We start from the raw sequence: 19,979 nt of genomic DNA on the forward strand, positions 1-19,979 counted from the left end.
GTTGGACTTATTAAAGGAAAACACAGTTCCCATGTTTACAAGTGGACTTTTACTTTATGTAAAAATTAGAATTTTGGTGCATAAAAAAACCTTCTTATTAGTTAGGTATGGTAACACGTGCCAGTCAGTAAACTCAGCAGGTGGAAGACTGAGACAGGAGGTTTGCAGCCGGTTTGAGGCCAGCCTCAGCAACCTAGTAAGACTCTCAGCAACATAGTAAGATCCTGTTTTAAGACAGAAAATGAAAGACATATCTGGGGCTACAGCATGGAAGGAGAATGCCTCTGGGTTCAATTCCCAATACCACAAATAAACAAACAAAAAACAAAACTTCAAGGATCACATTTCTTGTTTTTATGAATCCATATGAGATATAGAGTTTCCAACCTGAAAACCACTGCCTTTAGGCATCTGAAAACATAGAAGAAGAAATAGAAATATCTGGGGTATATTGTTCTCTAAATGGTTTTTACTTCAGCTTGTAATTTTTTTCTTAAAATGAAAATACCAAAATGTCATATGAATTATTTACATCAGACTCTTCAATTAAATTTGGATGTACCATAATAGTTTAGGTAATAAGACTGTGAACATATTAAATATCCTAAAGGATACTTCTATACTTCTTTATGTAGTTAAATATGAGATGCAAAATTTACATCACGAGTGAATCTGTATTCTTCATTCTTCCTGCTTTATTAGGATTTTTTATTTCAAGGGTAGCCTGAGAAGTAGCTATGAAGCAAGATGATTCAGAAAAAAGGCACTGATATAATTTGGAGTTAATAATTGAGATAAAAATGTCAAAGTTGTTATACTCAAATGAGGCTATTTCTCAGAATAACCTTGGAAAGAGAAAGGGACATAGAATTGGTTCCACATAAATAATTACAAAGTCCACTCATACATTTATGCACAGTTAGTGCTGAGTCCTATCTTCATTCTTGACCTTGAAAATGATTAGTTCCTACATTTCTAGTAAGGAAAAGAACCCAGCAGAAATATAAATCCATTATTAATACCAAGAAGAAAATGAGAATAAAATTTTGATACAATATACAGCTCCTATTTTGAATGTAAGATAATCTTCCAAATTAAAATAGAAGTGCAGATGAATGTGAGTCTGTTTATTGATGGGGAGAATGATAGCTCTTTATCATATGGAAAAATCTTGCTCCAAAAGGATCAATTGTGTGTGTGTGTGTGTGTGTGTGTGCATGCACACATACAAACCTGTGTGTGGTAGTAGAGAAGGAAGCCAGGGGCATTTTACCTCTTAGATATACCCTCTGCTCTATTTTATTTTATTTTTTGTAGTACTGGGGATGGAACCCAGGGGCTTTCTGCCTCCAGGCAAAACTCACAGACCTATTTTATATTTTATTTGAAAACAGAGTCTCACCAAGTTGCTAAGAACCTCCCTATATAGCTCAGGCTGATTTTAAACCCTTGGGATCCTCCTGTATCCACGTCCCAAGTACTGGATTACAAGCCTGTGCCACCATGCCCGGCCTTTTATTTTATTTTTTTGAAACAGAGTCTTACTAAGTTACTGTATGCCGGCCTGGAAACTGTGATCCTTCTGTCTCAGCTTCCTAACTCCGGAGTTTACAGGTTTGCACCCAGGCTGACAGTGCAATGTTAATGCAAGTCATCAGAATATTAACACCTTTGCAATGCAAGTACTTATGGTGATTATTCTCCAATGTGTTGTGTGAATCAGAAAGAATCAGAAAGTAGAATTGTAATGGCAGAGCAGTGAAGTGAATAATAAATTTTATCAACAAAATCAACTGCTCTTTAATAGCCATCCTGATATACACATGGAGAATAAAAGGATAAGCTAATAAAAGGATAAGCTTTTAAATTCTAAAAATTACAGCTCTAAAAATTGTCCCCACAGACATAATAAGAGGGTTAAAATTCAATACGCTGGGCATGGTGGCACATGCCTATAATTCCAGTACTTGGGAGGCTGAGATAAGAGAATTTCAGGTTCATGGCCGTTCTCAGCAACTTTGCAAGACCCTCAGCTAGTAAGATCCTGTTTCAAAGTAAAATATAAAAAGGGCTGGGAGTGTAGCTTGGTGGTAGAATATCTCTGGGTTCAATCCCCAGTAGGAGAGAGAGAGAGAGAGAGAGAGAGAGAGAGAGAGAGAGAGAGAGAGAACAAGCAAAATACCTCAATAAATTATTGTAATTATTTTAAATATATTTCAGTTAGACTCTATCTCCTGGCATTTTGGGTCTATGTGTTACGTATCTTGGAATAATTGGTCTGTGTTACATCAGGATAAATGCTCAGACTTTGGCTTGTAGGGAATGGGGGTCTATTGGAGAGATTTTCAGTAGTTTTTACAAAGTTGGTGGTGGTGTGAAAGATAAGCAAGAACCAGTGCTGAAAGTAGAGGCTCACTAGTGATTTATTAGGAGCCTGTTGTAATAGTTTAAGTAACAGATTAGAGCTTGGATAAGCTAATGGAGGTAAATGACAAAGGTACAAATAGAAGAGCTGGGAGAGAAGCTCATCGCAGGTGGAAAGCAGTATCCCTTTCACAGGTCTGCATCTCATACAAATGTCAAACTCCTGGGTTCTGGGTTTTGATAGGTGAGCTGTAAGAGATAGGCTTCATCTCCCTGATGGGAAGAGAAGCCCAATGGAAGTAGGTTCAGGAAAGAGTTGGAGGAGAAAGAGTGGAGACAATCATTTTATACAGTTCTGTCAAGAAATGTTTGTGTTAAAGGATATGGGCAGTAGATAAAGGTGTTGTTGTTTTGTTTTTAAATAAAGCACTAGAAAATTATAATATATATTGAATAAAGCGGAAAACATTGTTTTAGAGCCATAAAGGGGACAATTTTTAGGGCTGTAATCTTTAGAATTTAAAAGCTTATTATTTTTTCCAATGGCTAGCCTATTTAAGAGCAGAGATGTTTAATTGATAGTAACAGAAAAGAAGGAATCATAAATGGGCAAAGTGCAGGTGAGAGGGTCAGTGTGTTCCTGGAAACTCTGGTTGTCTTTCTCCTCAGTGAAAAACAAAGCAAATTCAGAGTAATAGACAGGCAGACACAGAAGGTAAGAAATAGTGATCCACAAGGATGGGAATGTCAGGGACCTGGGAACTATCATTATAGCCTAGAAACATTTAAGCTAAGTAGAGAAAAATTTTCATGAAATGTTTGTATATTTCCAAAGACTAGTACTTAAAACACTAAATAGAGCTTTGAAAGAACAACAGTCATTATTAAGTGCAACAGCCATTATTAAGAAATGCTTTGCTTTGAGGAAAAAGTGAGAAACCTTCAATTGCCACTTACTACTAATACTTAAGTTTTATTTTTTTAGGCCACATTGACCTACACAATTGAATTGTGAGCCTTCATTGCAAGGTAGTGAAAATTTAATAGTCTCTTGATCCTGTATGTAAGCAATTCTGGACATACACTAGGCCAGTATTCTCAAGTTAAGCTAATGGGATTCTGGGCCAGTCATCTTTCTATCACTGTAATAAAATACTTGAAATAATCAATTTAATAAGAACACAAGTTTATTTTGGCTTATAGCTTCAGAAATTTCAGTCTGTGATGGCATGGTTCTGTTGCCTTGAGCCTGTAGTGGCATAGAACATCATGGTGGGACAACATGAAGGAGAAGGCCTAATCACCTCAGGGTGCTGGGAAGAGAGGAAGAGAGAGAGAGAGAGAGAGAGAAATGAATCACACCTCACTCTTCTCTTTTAGGGCATACCCCAATAACCTAAATGTCTTCCTCTAGGCCACACCTACTCCTAAGAGTTCTACTACTTCCCAATAGTGCAGTGAGCTGGGGATCAAGCTTTTAACACATGAGCCTTTGAGGGACATTTAAGATCAGACTGACAGACTGTAAAGACAACACAAACAAAAACAAAATACTTCTGTATGTGTATTATATTTATTTACATACTAAATAATATGAGTGCATGTGTCATTATGCTAATATGCCATATGTATTACCGAATATACAGAAATACACAATCTTTTTCAAAGGAAGATATACAAAGATATAAAAATAGAAACAAGAAGGAAGTTCTAATACTTTTTCCCCCTCACTCAGTGGATACATTTTTTATATGACTTGAGCATCATGCACTGCTCTTCAGAGATGCTTGCTCTCAGAAGTGCCCTGAGGGTAGCCAGGTGTGGTGGCGCATGCTTGTAATCCACGTGCTTGGGAGGCTGAGACAGGGGGATCGCACAGGTTCGAAGACAGCCTCAGCTACTGAGTGAGGATATCAGCAACTTAGTGAGACTCTGTTTCCAAATAAAATATAAAATAGGTCTGGGAGCATAGCCCAGAGGTAGAAAGCCTCTGGGTTCTACCCCCAATACCACCAAAAAAAAAAAAAAAAAGAAGTGCCCTGAGGGTAGAATAGGGACTGGCACTGCCACATGCTGACTATGCAGTTAAGCCTCCAAGAGCCCAAGGACCAGGCAGTCTCCCCATCTCCAAAATCTATATCTGAGTCAACTTAAATGTTTTCCAGCTGTGGGCAGAAAATAATCCTCCTGGGTCAGCCACCCATCAGCCTCCAATCATGGGTCAGCTTTTAAGTACAATTCCAGAACAACTATGTCAATATCCCATGAGCAGGGAGGCCAGAAATGGCTTTTACAAACATATAAATTGAATCAGAGAAACAGGAATCCTGATCCCTTGCCATTCTCCTTGGAACACACCACTGCTTCCAGTTTTAGAACCAGAAACTCAGGAGTATCAGCCTGTTCAAATGCTCGACAGGTCAACAAATAGATTGAGACTCTATTCTCCAATAGTACCGAACTCATATACTCTTCTGAGCTTGCTGATCCTCGAAAGACAGATTTATACTGTGCTAAATTTAAAGGATGCATTCCTTTCTTTGCCACTAACTCCCATTAGTACCTATCATTGCACTTAAGTAGACTCCCATTAGTACCTATCATTGCACTTAAGTAGACAGATCCTGAGGGAGGATTATGGGGCAATTATCTTGGCCTTAGCTTCCCTAACGGTTTAAGAACTTCCCATCCCTGTTTGATGAAGCCCTGAGTGTTGACCTTTTAGAGCTCCAGCAAGTGTACCCCCAAAGCACCCTGCTCCAGTATGTAGATGATCTTTTCATAGCCTCAGAAACAGAGAAGGAATGCAAGGAGGCCATGGAGGGACTCCTGCAAATACTCTAAGACCTGATCTATCACATCTCCACCAAAAAAGTACAACTCTGCCAGACCAGAGTGACCTACCTGGGCTACAGCCTGGAGAAGAGAAAGAAGATGATGTCTCAGAGCTGCTTTGGCCAAATCCTCCAAATCCCAGCCCCAGAAAATAAGGGGCAAATATGGGAATTCTTGGGGCAGTGGGTTATTGCTGGCTATGGATCCTGGATTTTGCTGATGTTGTAAGACCACTATATGCCAGTCTGTCAGGGGTGTGTGTGGCCCTCTCAAATGGTCAGAATTGGGACAAAAAGCTTTTGAAGTTCTAAAAAGGGTCTTAGTCTCTATGTCCCGTTTTTGGCACTCCCTACCATTACTAATCCACTCCACTTGTTTGTGGACAAAGTTTGGGGCATTGCCAAAGGAGTCTTTGTTCAAACCTTGCGTCCCTAGAAGAGACAAATGGCTCATCTGTCCAAAAGATTGGATCCTGTTGTTTCAGGTTGGCCAGCCTGCCTGCGATCTGTGACTGCTACAGCCATATTGGTAAAGAAGGCAGATAAGCTGACACTGGGCCAAAAATTGCTCTTGACACACACCCCCATTCAGTCGAGACTTTCCTGAAGGGAACCCCTAAACAGTGCATGTTTAATGCATGAGTGACTCATTCCCAAGAGCTTTTAGTCCAGTCCCCAATATACTTCTGCCAAACAATGGCCCCCTAACCCAGCAAGCCTGTTGCCAGATGACATCCCAGAAGGACCCTTGCATGACTATACTGAAGTGACTGATGTGGTTCAGTCTACCTGTTCAGACCTGACTGATGTCATAAGGCATAAGAGGAGAGGCGCTTTATACTGATGAAAGCAGCTTTGTCCAAAATTGTATCAAGCATACAGGGGCTACAGTGATCACTGAGCATGTAACTATCTGGGCCCAGTCCCTCAACAGGTGCACATTGACTCAGAAGGCTGAGCTTATTGCTCTAACTCAGATGCTGCACTAGGGAAAGGCAAAGTCTGTCACCATATACACCAACATCTGGCACACTTTGCCACTGCTTATGTGCATGGAACATTGTACCAGAAAAGGGGACTCCTCACTATGGCAGGCAGAGAGATAAAAAGTAAGGAAGAGACCCTAGTCCTGCTAGAAGCCATCTGTCTACCAAGGAAAATAGCCATTGTACATTGTAAAGGTCACCAGAGAGGAAATTCTCCTGAAGTCAGAGGCAAAAGAGCAGCCAACCAGAAGGCTCGAGAAGTGGCCCTAGAACCAGTGGGGCCTTTTTCCATTGTGGTCATGTACCCTAAGCTAGAACTGCCACAAAAGCCACTATCTTCAACTAAAGAAAGGGACTGGGAAAAATAGGAAGGTGCAACACTGAAAGAAACTGGATGGTGAATATTACCAGCTGGAAGACCCAGCAACTTTGGGAAGAAAATTAGTATCCTAATTTCACCAGACCAATCACTAAGGGGCAACAAAGCACAGTGAGCTCCTCAGACCCAGGTACAACATACCCAAGCTAGACCAAATTTGTAAATGATTTGGTGCCCAGATGTCAAGCTTGCATGCAGGTAAATCCAAAAGGAGGAAAGAAACGCCCAGGAGAAATAGAATGTCGAGATAATACACTGGGGGAACACTGGGAGCTAGATTTCATGAAAGTGAAACCCACCTCTCTTGGATACAGGTACCTTCTGGTGCTCATGGACACATTTTCTGGACGGGTAGAAGCTTACCCTACCAGGATTGAGACTGCCTTAATTGTGACCAAGAACTTGTAAGAATTGGTTCCTAGATTTGAGTTGCCCTTCTCATTGCAGTCCAACAAAATCATGTTCCAAATCTCTCAAATTCTGGCAAAGTCATTAAATGTTTGGAAACTGCATTATGCATACAGACCTCAGAGTTCAGGACAGATAGAGAGAATAAATAGGACTCTAAAAAAGCCATTGACTAAACTGGTCTCTGAAACCAGGAACGTTGGGCACCTCTTCTCCCCTTCACCTTCCTACAAGTAAGGTTTTACACACCTCATCGCTGTATGTCTCCCAGAGTAAGTCTAGGCCTATTCCTCTCACTGTCATTTTCTGCCTAGCAAATATTGATTGGTTGATGGCTATACCCACATACTTTGGGGGTTTGGGATTTAAACGTAGCCAGCAGTCCTCTCCCAGATTCAATCTGACCTGTTAATTACTTGATGGAACTTATTTAGCATCTTAAGCATAGATGGGTCCTCTTCTATATTTGTGGGTTTAGATGGTAAGGTTATTAGAGAGAGTGAAGTACTATCTGGTTCCCTAGTAGTTAATACTCGTACCTCAGAAATGTCTTTAGGTACTGGTAGGTAAAGGTTGGAGTTTGGGCTAATTGGCTGAGTTTTTCTAAGCAAGGGCTTTTTCTGTATGGCAAATTTGCTACCTGGGTCCAATCCACTTATATATAACCAGAATCCTCAGATCCTACCAGTTAGCCAATAACAAGTAGATTCCCTTACTGAAGTAGTCTTATAAAATAAGAGAGAACTAGATATCCTGTTCATAAAGCAAAGGGAATTATGCATGGCCTTGGGTAAAACATGTGCTTTTATACTAATAAGTCAAGAATTATTAGAAAAAGCTTACCTTAGCTGGGCATAGTGGCTCAAGCTTGTAATCCCAGCGTTCGGGAGGCTGAGACTGGAGAATCGTGATTCGCAGCCAGCCTCAGCTACTTAGTGAGGCCCTCCACAGCTTAGTGAGACCCTGTTTCAAAATAAAGAATAAAAAATAGGACAGGGGTGGGGTAGCTCGGAGGTCAAATGCCTCTGGGTTCCATCCCCAGACCCACAAAAAATTAAAAAAAAAGAAAAAGCTTAACTTTAGTTAGAAATAACCTTAGAGAAAGAAAAAAAAATGCCAGCATGAATCTGGCAACTGGTATAAGTCACTATGTTCCTGGTCTCCCTGGTTGACTGCCCTAATTAGTGACACCACAGGCCCCTTGTTGCTTCTCTTCCTGGCTATAACTATGGTACCTTGCATCATAAATTGCCTAGTAGCCTATGTCAAAGAAAGGGTAAATGCAAGGAAGTTGCTTATTATAAGGAGGCAATACCACCCTTTGCATGCAGATGATGAGTCTATGATTTGACTCCGTAACAAGAACCAGTGGAGAAGGAGATGCGGTGTTTCTCTATATTTTTCCTTGCTTAAATATTAATATATGATTTTTGGTAAGGCTTAACGGCTTGTCTGGCTCCTATACTTAGTGTTTGACTTGCACAGATGCAACTCTTGCCAAAACCCCCTTCTGACTTATATGTAAGTTAAAAAATAATTTTAACTGTTATCTGTGTCTGTAATCTATTTTGCTGAACTGACCTGGTTAAAAGGTAAGGAAGCTGTGTTGCTTATTCCAAAAGAACATCTAGTGTTTGTCAAATAGCCCTATTGCTTGACCTTTTCATACCCCTTCCTTGTAGAGAAGGGGTATAGAAAGTAGTTAAAACTAACAGGTGGTACGACAGTGCAAGAGAGTGCTACTTGCCCTGACTGAAAAATAAAGCAACCTCTTTGGCCTTTTGGAGTCTGGCTTTGAAATTTTAGAGTCTGGTGTTTCTCTATGGGTAAACTTGAAACAATATCATATGATGGAGATTATTATTATTATTATCATTATTACTTTGGCAGTACTAGGATTGAACACAGGGACATTCTCCCTCTGAGCCACCCCCTCCAATTTATTTTTTGCTTTGCTATAAGGTCCTGCTAGGTTGCTGAATATCTCACTACTTGCTGAAGCTGTCCTTGAACCTCTGATCCTCTTGTCTCAGCCTCCGAAGTACTGGGATTATAGGCCTGCACCACCATTCATGGCTATGGTTAATCTTTTCTAAAGGCAGTTTCAACTGAGTGATAGAAGCAAAATGGTCATCATGGGAATGGCTTTGAGACAAAGGAGGAAAAAGTATGGATAAAGATTATAAGATCATAGATAATCCTTCAGGAGTTTTCTGTAAAGAAGACAAACCGAGGTGAAGATTTCATGGGAAGGTGTATGTAATCCGTGAGTAAGATGTCCTCTAAAATTTCTCTTTGATTTTTCTCCTAGAATAAGGAAACAGGTTATTCCTGAGGATGTTTGAAAAGAGAGAGAGAGAGAGAGGGAGAGAGAGGAGAAGAGAAGATATGCAATGGCCAAGGAAAGCGAGGGTGGTCAGAGAATACCCAAGAACTTCTAGGAGGGATAAAAGACCATTTGGGATGATTTTCATTAATTAAAACTTAAGGAGTACAGCATGGTTATGTTTTTTCACATTCAGTGTCTCCATGCAGAGAAAATGGAAATAAATTTTTTGAAGGTATATACATAAAAGTGATTTTAAGAATCGGCCATGGACTATTTAAATAGGGAAGTAAGGACACAGGGAAAGATGGTAAAGATCAAGAAAGGGTGGTAGGATTAATTAACCATCGATGCTGGGAGTTCAATTTTCAAAGGAATTTTGGAGTTTTGTGACTAAATAAAATGAACTGAAATATGAGAGGTGGTGTTCAAAAAGTATATTTGAATTTGAGATGAGGGATTATGGTACTTATTGTATAAAAACGAGTTGTACCTTGTGACTATGGGAGTGAGGCTGGGAATGGGAAGATATCCATGCTTACCAGAGGGAGGGTAAATATCAGTGTGTAAGAATTAAATTATGGGGTTCTAACCTCGAAGAAGAAAGGGCTGCTTGAAAGAAAGTTTTCCTATGAGGCTCTTGACCTAAAGAAGTCTGCAGATGCGGCAGGAAGGTCAAGGTCACAGGTGAAAATCCTGGTTAGGGAGCCCCTAGGACCAGGTCACAACCACAGCTGGGCAGCAGGAGGCCCTGCGTTACCAGGCAACTGAGGGCGGTAGCCTGGAAGAGCTCCTTTCTCGTGCTCCCACTTTGGGTCTAGGCGGAACGGACCTCGAGCCAGGGCTCCGGGGAGAGGATGGCGGTTAGTAGCCCCGGGAACAACCTGGCCTGCACGGAGGACAACACCGCCATGAAGAAACTTTTGAGCTTCTGGAAGCAGAGGCAGGAACGTCACAGCCTCCCCTCAGGTCTGACCGCGGGCTGGAGCTACAACCTTCCGAGTAAGCACTTGAAGAAACTTCACAGAGCGGCTTCCGATGGGGATTTAGAGAAGGTTCAGGAGTACCTTCAGCTCAAGAAACAGGATGTGAACGTGCGGGACAAAGAATTCAGGTGAGTGAAGATGAAGAGCTGGGGAATTTAGGGGCCGTGGTTGAGGGAAAGCTGGGCTATTGGGTCCTTTAATCAGGAACAGAACACGTCTGGGATATTTGACTGGTGGTCACTCTGGGTTTACCTGAACAGACACATTGTCATTGGCAAAGGATTACACTTCCTTAATTAATTAACTGGTACTAGGGATTGAGCCCAGGGTGTTCTACCACAGAGCTCCTCTTTATTAGCTCTATTTATTTTTATTTTTAATATGCTTATATTTGCCATACTGGGGATGGAAATCAGGGGCATTCTACCTCTGACCCATACTCCCAGCCCTATTTTTTATTCTTTATTTTGAAACAGTCTCATCGAGTTGCAAAAGGCTCACTAAGTAGCTGAGGCTGTCCTCAAACCTTGATCCTCCTGTGTCAGCCTCCCAAATGATGGGATTATAAGCATGCGCCACCACACCTGGTTTTATTTTTTAATTAATATATTTTGGTGGTACTGGGGTTCCTGGAAGCCCTTCTACCTCTGGGCTACAGTCCTAGACCTATTTTATTTTTGGAAACAGGGTCTCTTAAGCCAGCGGGGCTGGCTTCGAACCTGCACGATCCTCCTGTCTCCGCCTCCCAAGCTCGGGGATTACAAGTGTGCACCACCACACCCGGTTTTTTTTTTTCTTCAGTACTAGAGATGGAACCCAGGGTAATTCTTCCTCTGAGCAACACCCCAGCCCTATTTTTAATTCTTTATTTTGAAACAGGGTCTCATTGAGTTGCAAAGGACCTCTCTAAGTAGCAGAGGTTGGCTCTGAACTACAATCTTTCTGTCTCAGGCTCCCAAATGCTGGGATTACAAGCATGCACCATCACACCCAGCGCCAAACTGATCCTTCTATTTGAGTCTTCCGAGTACTGGGTTATAGGTGTTTCTCACTGCAATCAGCTTCTTATTTATTTTTTAAAAATGCATACCGGTGTGTTTGAAAGTTCCCCATTATGGATGTAACAATGATGAGGACTCTTTTCCTTGATTCAAATAGATAAATTGAATTGGCAAAATAAAACGAATAGCTCAGGCCGGGCGTGGTGACCCACGCTTGTAATCCCCGCGCTTGGGAGGCAGAGACAGGAGGATCGCGCAAGTACACGCTGGTTTAGGAGACCCTGTTTCCAAATAAAAATGTAAAAATAGGTCTGGGAGTGTAGCCCGGAGGTAGAAGGGCTTCTAGGAACCCCAGTACCACCAATAAATAAATAAATAAATACATAAATAAATAAATAAATCGAATAGCTCATTTACAGCTTTAAAAAAATCTTTTATTACAAACTGAGTAGGAAATTTAAATGGAAGAGAAAAAAAAAAACAACAAAAAAAACAGCATGCCTGGAAGACATTCTAGAGAGCCCTGAAAATGAAACTTTGTCCCCTCTCAGACCCTGGCCCATAAATATAGTTTTCTTATTGGTATGTTTTTAATCAGCATTACCAAGACAATGGGCTAGTAATATATTTATTAGGCAGGTGGTGCCTTTTTGTCTCTGGGCAGTGCACTTACTAAGTGTAAGGGTTAATAATCTATCTTTTCCTACCTCTACTGTATCAGTTGCCCATCAACTCTGGATGCTTTGAAGCAACACACAGAGTTTACATTTTCCATATCAAGGCTGGGTCCCCTAGAATAGGGAAACAAGGGCACTAATTATAGTCATTATAGCTGTGTGTAATCTCTAAGAGCAAGGCATAATGCCCTTGCTATCTTTACAGCTTTAAAACATGCCAGGCAGAGCCATTGTGATCTTGTTTTTTTTTTTTAATTTGTTTATATATACTTGTAATGTTAAAAGCTTTAATTGCCTCTCTATATGTTTAATTGTCTAAATTAAAGAAAATTTAGGCTAAAGGCTTGAATTGGATGTTCTTACTATGGTTTAACATTAGTACAAAGGGCATAGGGGAGGAGGCCTTCTGTAGTTATAACAGGCCTAGCTGTGCTTCTCCCTGCCTGGGCGCCTACGTGGCACCCAGACTCTGAGTGCTTTTTGTATTTTTATTGGAAGTTAATGCTAGAGGAATTTTTCCTCCCCACTTCACCCTTTGAGACTTCCCACAGCTCCTTCAGCATTAATCTCCACTGTGTACTCTGTCCTCTCTCCATTTTGCTGTTTTGCTCCTTGGTGTAGGTTGTCCTTCCCAACATAACATTTGCTCTTCTAGTAATGGAAGAACAGGAAAGGAGTAGAGATGGCCAATCAGAACAGCAATTATTGAGATTGTAAGACTTGGAAACACTAAAACAATTAACCTACATTACAAAGAAATAGAGAAAACAATTTCACTTAATATATAACAAAGTTATTGAGCAGAGGATGATTTTTCTTTGTTTCTGCATTACACATTCTTTAGCATTACTCTGCTTAGATTTGAACTAATTTGCTCAACAAATTTATGCTGCAAACATTTGTAACAACTATGTAAACAAAGTCATGTTTTAAATTGTGGGATAAACTGAATAGACTTGACAGACTGTTCAATAGCCACATTCATTACCATTGACCTTAAGTCACAGATGTTTCTAAATAGCCCAAAGGGCCTTAATGCACCACATTCTGATAAATAGCCTCAGATACAACATTTACCTTGCTTTGGTTACAGTATATAAGAATCAGTAATCTCCAGATTCAGAGCTGCTATTGAGACTAGTTTGACAGCACAGGCAGTCACTTCTGTAGATATTTATATACCCAAATTTATATACCCAAATCAAGTAAAAATGTAATCACCTTTCCTCCACCACCCAAAATCTATAAATTTTATGATGGGCAGCAGAATTTTATATTATTTTGGTAAGAACACTAAACTTTAGATTTACCCTCTTAGCACTTTTTTTTGTACTGTGGATTAAACTCAGGGACATTTTGCCTCTGAGCTAAATCTCTAGACCTTTTACCTTATTTTTATTTTGAAACAAAATATTGCTAAATTGCTCACGATCTCTTGCTGAGTTGATGAGGCTGGCCTCCAATCTGTGACCTTGCTGTCTCTGCCTCTCTAGCAGTGAGATTACAGATGTGTGCCACCACACACACACACACACACACACACACACACACACACACACACATTTTGTGGTACTGAAGTTGGAACCCAGGGGCATTCTACCTCCGAGGTATACCCTCAGCCCTATTTTTTTAGCCTTTTTAAAATTTTTGAAACAGGGTCTCACTGAGTTGCAAAAGTCCTCACTAAGTAGCTGAGGCTGTTTGAGAATCGCAATCCTCCTGTCTCAATCTTTCAAATACTGGGATTACAAATGTGTGCCACCACACCCAACTTCTCTTAATATATTTTTAAGTATATAGTACTTTTTTGTTGGTTTTGTTTGCTTTGTTATATGACAGATCTCTAATGCTATTCACTCTGCTGTGCCTTCTGGTAACTCCACATTTCTCTATACAAGATTGTCTCACTCACAAACAGGGATGGACAGCTTTCTTCTTCCTTTCTGATGGAATGCCTTTTATTTCATGTGTATTTGTGTAGTTTTCTTGTAGTATCTTTGTCTAGCTTTAATATAAGGGTATTCCGAATCTTGTAAAATGAGTTTGGAAATGTTTTTCCTCTTTAAATTTGTAAGGATTGAAATTAGCTCTTCTTTAAATATCTGGTAGACTAAAGCCATTCATTTTTGGGCTTTTCTTTATTGGGGAAGTTTTTGATTGATTATTCAGTCTCTCTATCACTTTTAAGTGTATTCAGAACTAATTTATTAATGAATTATTCTTGATAGGTTGAATATTTCTAGGAATTTATTCTTCTATTTTATCCAGTTTGTTTATATATATATATATATATATATATATATATATATATATATATATTTGTTCATAATAGTCTGTTATGGTGATTTTTATTTTGTGGTATCAGTGGGTAGTTGTAAAGTTTCTTTTTTCATTTCAGGTTTTATTTCTTATCTCATTTCTTTGGTCTAGCTAACAGTTCATCAGTTTTCTTAATAAAAACCCATTTTAGCATCACTGACTTTTTCTATTATTTTCTGTTTTCTGTTCATTTATTTTTGCTATAATGTGTTACTTTTTCCCTTTTGGTAACCTTGGGCTTAATTTCTTCTTTTTATAATTTCTTTATGTGTAAAGCTATATTGTCATTTGAGGTTCTTTATTTATTTATTTATTTTTTGGTGGTACTGGGGTTCCTGGAAGCCCGTCTACCTCCGGGCTACACTCCCAGATCTATTTAATACTTTTTATTTGGAAACAGGGTCTCTTAAGCTAGCGCGGCTGGCTTCGAACCTGCTTGATCCTCCTGTCTCACCTCCCCAGCTTGGGGATTACAAGGGTGTGCCACCATGCCCGGCTTTGAGGTACTTTTTAATATACAAATTTATTGCTGACTTTCCTCTTAGTATTGCTGAGAAGGATGTTTATGTCTTTACTTCAAGAGCACTGAACAAAATGTTTGAAACTGAGTAGGAGTTGTTTACAGTTCCAGGATTTTAAAATTCTCTACCTGTCTACATTCTATGCTGACAGTTCTACCAGAATATAGTGAGAGTGTGTGATAAAAGAACTTGAATGAAACAAGATTACACTAGCTAGCCTAAAACCCTAGAAACTAATGCAATCTTCATAGGGATAAGTACTGAGTTAAGAAGTAACAATATAAGCTAAATCCTTATATTGACAATACAACATATTAATAAAATTTAAGGATTATTAAAATTAGAATTATGTTGATGTAAAGTGTTCAAGATATCTATCTATGAATATATTTTTGTATTACACTGTTTAAAAACAGAATAGCTTTTGGTTTTGACATTAGCTAGAAAACATTCATCCTGACCTCAAAACATTTACATTATACATTTAAACAACTGGATAAGAGACTATAACAAAGATATTATTTAATGCATGCTTACTTATTAACTCTGGAATTTAAGGATAGTTAAATATAAAATTTTAAGTGAAATAAATGCAAATGTATAATTTTAAAACAATTTTTTTCTTGTAAACTAGAGGACTCCTTTAAAACATGCTGAATATTTTAGGTAAAAAATTCCATTTTACAGTATCATTTTGAAGATTTTAGTGACAATGTAAACATTTTAGTGTTTCATATTTTATTAAGATAGATTTATACTTGTTTTCAAATTTTGAGCAAAAGACCACAGACCGTATTTAATACTTCTTTAGGAAGCTGAACCTTTCACTGTTTTGTTCTATTGAGTTTGTGGCTGATTTTCTAAGTTCCTTGAAACATTTAAATGGAAACTAAAATGTCCATGGAGGATTTTACTGTCACAGGAAAGGGATGCCAAGTAGAAGATTAAAAAGATCAGCCGGGCGTGGTGGCGCACGCTTGTAATCCCCGCGCTTGGGAGGCGGAGACAGGAGGATCGCGCAGGTTCGAAGCCAGCCGCGTGTGCTGGCTTAGGAGACCCTATTTCCAAAAATAAAATAGGTCTGGTCTGGGAGTGTAGCCCGGAGATAGACGGGCTTCCAGGAACCCCAGTACCACCACCAAAAAAAAAAAAAAAAAAATCAGTAACCACTTTCAGATGATATATTAGAGTTAGAGCTAATAATTGGGTAGAAACCACCAAATTTCATTGAGATTAAATTCTTAAGATGATTCATACAATATCAGATAAAGAAAAAAGATGATGATGATGATGATGATGATTTTTTTTTTCTGTAGTGAGGATGGAACCCAGGGGCATTGTAATCTCCGAGCTACACCCCAATCCTATTTTTTAGTTTATTTATTTATTTAGTTAATTTAGTTAATTAATTAAATTATTTATTTATTTAGGTACTGGGGATGAAACCTGGGGGCATTGTAACTCTGAGCTACACCACCAGCCCTTCTTTTTAGTCCTTTTTTTTGAAAACAGGGTCTCACTGAGTTGCGAAGTGCCACACTAAGTAGCTGAGGCTGTCGGCGAACTGCGATCCTCCAGTCTCAACCTACCAAATGCTGGGATTACAAGCCTGCACTACTGCTTAGTGAGAAAAAAGATTAAATTTTTTAATGCTACTTCAAGGAGTTTTCTCCGGCAGATTTAAATCTATTTATCCATGTATGTTTGGTTGTGGGCTGGAATTTTCTTTTATTAAAGAAATTCATCCTTAATCCAAATTATGAAAGTTAACAAAATGGCTCATCATAGCTTTACTGTATCAGGATTATTGAGAAACCAAATTTGTCATCAGGAATTTGTTTATATAAGGATGGAATCACAGTAAGTTAAGGTTGATAGATTTCAGTAATATATCATGTAGACAAAGATATCTGGAAAATTTGTTCTGCAACAAAACATTTCTTTCTTATAACTGGAAAGAATGAGTTTCTTAAATTTAGTATGTCTTTTTTCATGAAGGATGTTAATTAATCATGAACAACTTATGGTTCCATTCTGCCATCCCAACTGATCGTTCTCTTTCTGATTAGAGTCTTTCTTCATCTAGAGAATAATAAAATTGAGTTTTGTTTTTATATTGTATTTATATTACAGTTCTACCTTCTGTAATTATATTTAGGTAAATTAAAATGGAATTGTAGCATTCCAAAATTATTCAAAGATATAGATAGATAGATAGATAGACAGATAGATAGATAGATAGATCATTGCTATGGATATTGAGGTCTGTTATTGTATTTAGGCTTTGTTAGTTTAGCTTTTTGAAAGAAATCATATTTTCAAGTCTTTGAGGACCACTTTTTGCGACCTCAATGTGTCAATAACAGCTTCCTTAGGTACATGTGAAATACATCTGAGAACCTGAAGAAGGCAGGGGAGTGGCATCTCAGTTCTCTTCCTTGGGACATGGGCGATGTATATATGTATATATAAAATTATCTAAGGAAGGATGCAATGATATCACCCTCATAGATGCAGCTTATTAAGGGCCAGTCTAGGCTTAAAAAGTGCAAAGTATAAACAGAGCAAATTAGTATTCATTATACTTCAGTGAATATGTGCTTAGTTTCTAATAGGCTACTTAGAGTTCTTTGAGAAATGGAAATCAAAATAGATTTAGAATAGGTTGAGATCTTTAAAATTGTTTCAGATCTATAAGTTGGGGTGTCTTTTGGCTTTCATTCTTGTGTTTGTTTTTTTAAGATTCAAATGCCAATTTTAATAACTGAACAAAGAGAATAAAGAGGTGCATTCCATTAACTAGGCAATCTCTCCATTCTATAACCTATTAGATGTATTTCAGATTTTGGAGATTAATTCTAAATTTCATTGTGATATTTAATCTTACCATCATTTCCCAAGATTCAGGGGCAGTTTTGGTGTTTGAAAGAAAATTATTTTTAAACTCACTATAGTTGTTTTCTTGAAAGTGAAACGAGTTAAATATTTGACATCTTCTAGACGTTTGCACAGCCATTTAAATTCAGTAAAAGCAATTATAGTAAGGAGAACATGGTGGCATGTTCTTGTTATCCCAGTACTTGGGAGGCTGAGGCAGGAGGATCTCAGGTTAGAGGACAGCTTTAACAATATAGGAAGATGCTCAGCAACCTATTGAGACTTTGATTCAAAATAATAAAATAGGGCTGGGGGTGTAGCCTGGAGATAGAAATCCCTGGGTGTAACTCCCACTACCACAAAACACACACAAAAGTAATTATAATTAATGTAAATTTTATTTTTTAATTTTTTAATGTAAATTTTATATAACTATAATCATATGAAACAAATTACCTTAATTTACAGTTTGGCTTGTTCTTGAATATAAGTATCTTCTCAAATGAGACTTACCTCTAATCTCATGTTTCATCATATTGATATAGAACACCTTTGCATCTGGCCTGTGCCAAGGGATGTACCATTATTAAATCTCTCTGGAGTGAGAAACAATGCAAGTTAAGTGTCCAGGATAGTAAAAACAGATCCATATTGATTGAGGTGTGTTGTCTTTTTTTCTTTTTAATTATAATATGTTTTGTTCTCCTCCTAGTTAAATTTCACTGATTTTATGTTTTCAAAACATAGTGTTAAATGCTAATGTGTCATATTCTAAGTAGCAAATTAGTTACTCATTTTTTCTTATTGCATGGACAGGAATTGCAGTGTCAAAAAGAAAATTGTGCTACTATTCTTCTAGACCATGGTGCAGACCCCAATCTGGTGGATTTTCATCTTAACACTGCTCTTCACTACGCTGTGTGTGGCCAGAGTGTCTCGTTAGTCCAAAAGTTACTTGAACACAAAGCTAATCTTGAAGCTAAAAATAAGGTAGTTTTCTATTAAAGACATATTTTTTTAAAGTAACCAAAGGAGTGTTCACTTCAAGTACTTTATATAATAGAAATGTTTGTTATATAGTGAATTTTCTAAAGTGAAATTGGAGAGAATTAGGAGAATGAGATTATAAAAAACTGATTAAAATTGTCCTTTTAATGTATTTCTTTACTTAATTGCAGACCATAGTGCCAATATCCAAAGTAATATGCATCATAGTTAACAATAATTGTTTAAAGGGCCATATCAAGTGAGAAATATTTGATTCTCATATAAAGGGTATTGATTAAAATCTGAAACCTCATCTTCTTCTACTTTACTCATGCACTTATGAATAACAGTAACAAGATTGAAATAGAGAATTAGTCATTATACTAATAGTAATATGATTCCTTTTGAGATATTAAGGATATGACTCGATTTGAGATATTAAGGATAGCTGATGAATGTTTTTGCAAAGATTATCTTGGAACTTTAGTTCATTGATATTTTATCTACATGATAGACCTAAGTAAGTATCAGTTTTGAAAATTTAACTGAAACCCTAAGGACACCCAAGTATGACATTATAAAATGTAAATTTCTGCTACTCGGGAGTTAACATTAAATTATATGTGCTCTCACTTAAGTACTCTATGCTGCTCTTGCCCATAATTTGAAGACTGCACAAAATTTAAAAGGCATATGATTTTATACAATATTTTATTTTATTTTATTTTTGCAGGTCTGGGGATGGAACCCAGAGGCATTTGACCTCCAAGATACAGCCCCTGCCTTGTATTTTATTCTTTTTCGTTTTGAAACAGGGTCTCACTAAGTTGCAGAGGGCCTCACTAAGTAGCTGAGGCTGTCCAAGAACTGCGATCCTCTGGTCTCAGCCTCCAAAATGCTGGGGTTATACAATATTTGAAATAATCATTTTGAAATAATCTTTTACAGGATGGGTATACTCCTCTTCTACTTGCTGTTGTTGAGAATAATGCAAAAATGGTAGCATTTCTTCTGAAGAAAGGGGCAGATGTGAATGCTTCAGATAAGAATGAAAGGTATAATTAATAAAACTATATAAGGTGGTATATAACTTAAGAAGATCACATATACACACAAATACACACACAATCTCTCTCATGATTCTCTCTCTCTCTCTCTCTCTCTCTCTCTCTCCCTCTCTCTCTCTCTCTCTCTCTCTCTCTCACACACACACACACACACACACACACACACACACACTACTAACAGTACCATATGATACAATTAATATAATTTTGGGCAAATTACTTAGATTTCCAGAATCTGTTTTTTCTA

The 19,979-nt window shown here is 38.1% G+C and overlaps 1 protein-coding gene across 1 annotated transcript in view; it reads left to right on the plus strand.

The window, feature by feature from the left end:
- Positions 1–6,755: 6,755 nt before the first annotated feature.
- Positions 6,756–19,979, plus strand: part of ANKRD7 (ankyrin repeat domain 7) — a gene marked incomplete at both ends in the record, with an annotated part of 119,283 nt that continues 106,059 nt past the window's right edge. The window contains 6 exon segments of the mRNA XM_080701213.1: positions 6,756–6,967; positions 9,283–9,310; positions 10,119–10,411; positions 18,224–18,338; positions 18,495–18,668; positions 19,614–19,720. Coding sequence (XP_080557339.1) covers positions 6,756–6,967; positions 9,283–9,310; positions 10,119–10,411; positions 18,224–18,338; positions 18,495–18,668; positions 19,614–19,720 — 929 coding nt within the window.

The sequence above is a fragment of the Muscardinus avellanarius genome (assembly GCF_963383645.1).
Source record: "Muscardinus avellanarius genome assembly, chromosome: 9".
Classification (NCBI taxonomy): domain Eukaryota; kingdom Metazoa; phylum Chordata; class Mammalia; order Rodentia; family Gliridae; genus Muscardinus; species Muscardinus avellanarius.